Genomic DNA, 6,935 nt, shown 5'->3' with positions numbered 1-6,935 from the left:
GTTTATTCCCAGGTCTCTTATGGTTCTTGGTGCTATAGTAAATGGAATCGATTCTCTAATTTCCCTTTCTGTATTTTCACTGTTAGTGTATAAGAAAGCCACTGATTTCTGTACATTGACTTTGCATTTTATGTGTTATTTGTTTATTTTTATAAATGAAAGGTAACTGTTTATTACCAAAGAGAAAAATGTATACAAGAAAATCTAGATTCTTTTTCCTCATGCACTATGTTTTTATAGTGAAGTTTCAAATATCAACTCTGAGGGTATTTGCAAGAGTACATTTTTCTTAACACATGACCATTTACTGTATGGTGGACATTTTTTCATAGAAATAAAATAAGTGGCATATATTCTCATAGTTTATAAGAAACTTAGAACATTGTATTAACAGAAAGCAATATTATATTTTACTGTAAAATATCATAAAAGTGACATGATCTTGTGGTTCATAAATGCTTAATTACTTGATTTGAACAGGGGAATAAAAAAAAACAACAAGACAGGCCTGGCTTTAAGATGTTTTTGTATTCAATTCCTTTTTCTTTTACATCATCTCCAATTAGCTGATACATATCAAGGACAACTGTAGAGGCCTGAATATCCATTGATACAAATGAAGGAATAATGTTTGTTGCTAAGAAATTATATGCTTCAGTGGCAGAACCTGGGTTAATGTAAAAATTTTTTTCATGCCCAAATGCTTCAAATTTGTATGTGTATCTTGAGTTAAGAATGTCCTCATCAAACTCATCTACAACAGGGCTAAGCTGGCCATGTCTCCCATGCAATAACTTGTTGCCTATGGATCAAACCAATTTTGAATTGTCCAGCAATCACAACCTTTTGTTCTGGATAATTCAGATTCTCATGAAAGACTCCTCTTAAAATATGAACATCACTGGTCAGAGTCTTGAGATAATCATACCTCTCTTTGGTGCAAAGTTTTCCAGTACAGAGAATGTGCTGAATCTTTTCTGGTACCAGTGGTTTTTAAAATTTAGTCAGCAAACTGTTTCACCAGGGTGGGTTGAACAGGTCTCCATACCAACACCAACTGGAGAGAAAACAATCTTCATCTTTAGAAGGGGATCCCTTCAGATATGGATTGAAGTACATAGTTGATGTGTTGATGTAGGAAGCATCCTGTCAGTGTGCTCTGCTCAGTCACTACAACCACTGCTGCCTTCTTCCTTGGGCTTCTCAGTAACCCCCTTGCATTTTAGAAAGGCTGTTTCTTGTGCTTACACTGTAGTCTCTCACTGTGTCAAATAGAATGCCCTGTTGGGGTAGCTCAGTGGGTTAAAGCCTCTGCCTTTGACTCTGGTCATATTCTCAGGGTCCTGGGATTGAGACCCACATCAGGCTGTCTGCTCAGCAGGAAGCCTGCTTCCCCCTCTCTCTGCCTGCTTTTCTGCCTACTTGTGATCTCTCTGTCAAATAAATAAATAAAATCTTTAAAAAAATAGAATGCCCTGTTATTCTTGATATTCCTTTGCTATTCTAGTATCTAGGAGATTTCAAAGCCTGAAATAGATCTCAGACCAAGGAGACATAACGTCACTTGGGCAGAGATCCTAGGAATACAGAACTATTCTTGACTCTAGAGTGAGTATCCTTTGTCTTTAGGAAATTTGTATTTGATGGAATTACCTGAGCCATCACTCCAATTGTCCACAAATGAGATTTCCTCATTTGGCCAGTTAAATTAAAGTTTTAGCCAAATGTTTCCCTTAATCTCTGCCACTGCCTAACTAGCATGAGGCCTCTGGCTTCCCCTACAGGAGGCCATCATTTCTATGTAGGGTAGATTCTCTGTTTTTGCTTTCTTCCTTATCAGTTTCTGCTACTTGTTGTATCTTGTCCACAAAACTTACCTGGTATTGGGGTAGCAGTTAGTTTACTTTTGAGCAGAGGAAATGAGACAGAGTTGAAATTTCTCAGGAAGAGTTCTTTCTCATCTCCTGCAACAAGGATATAAATGCCTTTCTTCTGTGATTCTTTCCTCCACAATGTTCTATGCCCTCTCTCAAACATAGATGTGATACCCTCTTAAATTAAAGTTGGGAAGAGCTAAGGCAAGGAGGAGAGTGCTTTGTTAACTTTGTAACTTCTCCTAAATCTGCATGATTTTTTCTCTCTTTTCCCTCTTATCAACTTTTTCTACTTCATGATTTCTTCTTTCCTAGTCTGGTTTGGGGATTTCAGTTCTCACTACTTCTGTATCATATTCTTCTGATACTTGAAAGAATAAGACTCTTCTCCATTTTCCAGGAGAGTTTCTTTCTTCTTTGCAATAAGAACAACCCACTAGCTCCACCATTTCTATGACTTCCCTCTCCATCTTCCTGGTAGTCTTAATATTAAGCTTCTCTATAGCAGGAAGACTGAAAAAGAGCCCATAATCTTACCAGAGGGAATCTGACCTTCAAACCAAGGTTGGGGGTATAGAGGAGAAAGAAGAAGAAAGAGAATGGTAGATTTCTATCTGAATGGTAAGATCTTCTTTTCCAGAGGATATAAGCCATTAACACATGGAAGGAAATCATGAAATCAGAGGCAGGACTGAGTTTGGGTAATTTAGTATTCCAAAGATGGAAAGGTTCCCCACACACTGATTCATATCATGCTTGACTTGATTAAAATTCTGTTTGAAAAACTTTTGCTGGGTTTTGGAGTAGCAATTATACAAATTTGATTATAAAGATACTAAAATATTTTTTCATCATCCCAATCATTAATTTTTTTTAAGCATGGACAAGTTATCCTTTCTTGCTTGCCTTTTTTTCTTTTTTTTTTTAAATTTCTTTTCAGCGTAACAGTATATGAAGACATACAAATGGCTATCAGACACATGAAAAAATGTTCATCATCACTAGCCACCAGGGAGATTCAAATTAAAACCACATTGAGATACCACCTTATGCCACTTAGAATGGCCAAAATTAGCAAGACAGGAAACAACATGTGTTGGAGAGGATGTGGAGAAAGGGGAACCCTCTTGCTTGCCTTTTAAATCTTTAAACTAGAGCTAATGATAATACCTTCCTCACAGAATGGCTGTGATAATCAGAATAGAATCTTGCACATAGTATGTACACAATTGATTTCAGTTAATATTTTTCACTTGGAAAGCTCTTTGTCACTTTCAAAACATTTTGGCATACTCTCTCAATTCATCCACACAATTATTCTTATATAAAGGATGCTACATTTGATTTTTCAAACTGCGTATGTTGCCACCATAATAGAATTGAGATTGTATTAAGAAGGAAGATAAGAAAAATGGATAGTAAGTATGCAGGTACCACACTCTGCCATGCATGTGTTGAGTGTAAAATAAGAAAATGAATACAGTGATGAAAATTAAGAACTAGACCCTTTTCTCAATGACACCACTTTAGGAGATTGATATTCAAGCAAATATTTATATCCAATAAACAACAAGTGAGACTGAGTCAGTGGCTAGAAAATCCTTGAAAGACAAAAACAAAGGACAAAAAGACAAAAAAATGAAGCACTACAAAGCCTAAGATTTTAGTCAAAACTTGTGAATGTGTATGGAAAAATTAAATATAGATTTGTTTCCCAAACTTCAACAAAGCACCTCATGTGGTACTTAAGAAAAATGAATGAATGTGATGATGAAAAATATTTTAATATCTTCATAATCAAATTTATGTAATTGTTCTCCAAAAGGAGGCAAAAAAAAATTCAAAAAGAGTTTCAGTCAAGTGAAGCATGATATGAATCAGAGTGTGTCCATTTCAAAAATCACAAGTGCAGCCTTATATTTTAAACTGAGCAATCCTTTTCTCTCTCAAGAAACTGTTCTAAGATAGAAATCCCAGTGGGCAAATTGATACATGCGTATAGTAGTCTTACATCCTGGATGTTTCAGAGGCAGTTTTAGATTAGATGATGAGTCCTAATGTAGCTTGCAAAGCATCATCATGACAGAACTTTATGAAGATTTAATTGAGATATTAATTTTTGCTATAAAAGAATGGAGGTTACTGTATAACAAAATGATGGCTGGTGGGTGGAAGAGTTTCTGAATCCTTGGATAATAATTCTAAGCAATCATTATTATGTAGTTGGTGGCATGCATTTTTTTCCTAATCCGCCTTTTGGAAAGTCCCTTTCTTACATCTTGCAAAAAGTTAAGTTTCAAGGTACTTGGAAGAACAGTCCTCCTTCTAGGAAAATATTGATCTCACCACATAAAAATTTACAATCCATACCATACTGGTTGAATGGAATATTAAAGTTCTAAAAGTTCCTAAAAGCAATGGTCATAAAAACTTGGTATAATATAGGAACAAATTTAATGTCATATCAAATAAACATACATATAAATGAAAATGTAAAGTGTATTGTATCACTGTAATAATTTCTTAACAATTTTCCTTACTGTTCTTTTAATACTGTTTGAGCAACAAATAACAATGAACTGTCAACTTTTTTTTTTGAACTTAAGTAATTTATTATAAAGTAGATCATTTCCCTCTCCACTTTTTAGGAAGAGATACTCTATTATTTAAAACACAATTAAATGACCAATTAAGCTTTTAGTGAACCTTTGTTCACTAAAACATGTACGCTCTAATGAACCTTTGTTTAGGTAAAAATATTGAAACTCAGAATACTGTATATCTGAATATTTTGACTGATGTTAGAATTAGAATTAGCCCCTTAAGGAGCTTAGAAAGGGGTAATGTGTAAGGAAACAAACAACGTATGTCTGAGTGTCATTAGGCTAGCATAACATTATGGTCCCATAGAAATTTTGGATAATTGTTTTAAGGGTTTATTTAGCAGGGGTAACCTAATCACTGAAATAATAGAGTCAAATAAGAAAAGAACCACAAACAGAAATAAATACATTTTTCCTTTTATTTATAAATAACTAAAACAAAATGAGATAATATAATTGATCCCAGAACTATTAATCTAAATCATCAAATAGGACACAGAAATTTTTGTCTCAGGAGAACCATGTGAACTACCCAGAAAACACCCAGATGTGTACATTCCCTAGTTCATGTACACTCTAAGTGCCAAAGAAGAACCCAGTACTTCCATTTATCTGTATAATCTGGCCACTTTATGATTGTAAGTGGCCACATAGATGTTTTATTTCATAAGCTGATAGAGTTAACATAACTAGACTTATATTTGAAGATTTGCATGACTATATAATCCTGATTGCTTTTTGTAATACTATACTGACCTGATAATGGGAGGATCATTCAGTATAGTTTGGATTATATTGAGACGCACTAGAACTTTCCTCAGGGCTGCTTTTATCTCCTTATTCTGAAGGCTATAGATGAGGGGGTTGAAGAATGGAGTTACCATAGCATAGAACAAAGTTGCAACTTTCTGTATACCAGAAGAATGCCCAAGTCCTGGGCTCACATACATGATCATCAGAGAGCCATAGAATAGTGATACCACAGCCAAATGAGACCCACAGGTTGAGAAGGCCTTGTGTCTCCCAGTGGCTGAAGGCATACGCAACACAGCTAATAGGACAAGTGTATAGGACCCAAGGATAAAAAGGAAGTTACCAAAGATAACTAATGAGCTTAAAGTATAGCAAAGCTGTTGGATTGTTGGAGCAGAGGTACATGCCAATGCAAACAGTGGCCCTGGGTCACATACAACATGGTCAATAATGTTTGGACCACAGAAGGGCATCTGACAGATGAATACAATGGGGATCAGGAACCACAGAAATCCACAAACCCAACAGATAATGACCAGTTTGGTACAGAAGTGTCCAGTCATGATGTTAGGGTAGTGCAAGGGATGGCAGATAGCAAGGTACCGATCAAAGGCCATGACAGCCAAGAGGAAGCATTCAGATGTTCCCAAAGAGAAAAAGAAATAAAATTGAAGGAAACATCCAGTAAAGGAGATGGTCTTTTTATATGAGAGGAAATTGACCAACATCTTGGGAACTGTAGAAGAGACATACCAAATCTCTAAAAAGGAGAAATTTCCCAGGAAAATGTACATGGGGACATGGAGTCGCCATTCACACCACAAAGCACAAACAATGGCCCCATTCCCTGTTACGGTCAAAACATATGTTGTAGTGAAGAGTGAGAAGAGGAGGATCTGAATCTTCCACTCACAAGAAAAACCTAGGAGTATAAATTCTCTTACAGAAGCAAAGCTGGAGTATGACTCAGAAACATTCATTGGGTCAGTAACCTGCAAGGTCAAGAGACATATTGTTATCAGTTAGGACTAGTTTTAAATGTGCTCCTTTTTCGAATGAAGAAAAGACAATGAACATGGGGTCATTTTTCAAAAGAATCATCAGTTAGGAAGAGAGTGTAGTCTACTTGTTCTTGGTTATGTACTCTGAGTTTTGGGCATAGTAGGCAGCTGGCTGCACAGAAATAAACTTTGCCTGCTTCTGAATCTCTTCCTCATTATGGTACCATGATAGAACTAAGTAAAGTTAAATTCTTTTTTTCTTTTAGAAAGAAAGAAAGAGAGAGAGAGAGAGAGAGAGAGAGAGAGAGAGATATGGAGGAGGGGGCTGAGGGAAAGGGAGAGAATCTTAAGCAGGTTCCACACTGAGCATGGAGTACAATGCTGGGCTAGATCTCATGACCCTGAGATCATGACCTAAGCTGAAATCAAGAGTTGGACATTTAATCAACTGAGCCACCCAGGCACCCCAAGTTAAACTCATTTTGCAAAGCTTATTATTTTGGAGCAGGGACTATGTATGATAGTTTATGGATAGCATAAAACATAAAGTTAACACTTAATACATTACTAGTTTCTTATCCTAAACCCATCTTATAGGGCAATAGACTCCTAAAGAAGGTTTTGATTTTACTATTTACATCTCAGTTAAATATGTTGCTCAATATACCATTTAAATATGAAAAATAAATAGACATGTTGTATAG

General features: G+C 35.8%; 1 protein-coding gene across 1 annotated transcript; it reads right to left on the bottom strand.

Moving 5' to 3' along the window:
• Positions 1–449: 449 nt before the first annotated feature.
• LOC116867464 (olfactory receptor 11H12-like) lies at positions 450–6,237 on the bottom strand. Its single transcript, XM_032857092.1, is given in 4 exon segments — positions 450–748; positions 751–783; positions 786–1,012; positions 5,234–6,237. Coding segments are annotated over 4 exon segments (1,536 nt in total). The 5' UTR covers positions 6,211–6,237.
• Between the last annotated feature and the right edge of the window lie 698 nt (positions 6,238–6,935).

The sequence above is a fragment of the Lontra canadensis genome, unplaced genomic scaffold (assembly GCF_010015895.1).
Source record: "Lontra canadensis isolate GAN:19392208 unplaced genomic scaffold, GSC_riverotter_1.0 scaffold12, whole genome shotgun sequence".
NCBI lineage: Eukaryota > Metazoa > Chordata > Mammalia > Carnivora > Mustelidae > Lontra > Lontra canadensis.
Note: the sequence above shows the minus strand (reverse complement) of the source record. Positions and strands in the feature narration are given on the sequence as shown.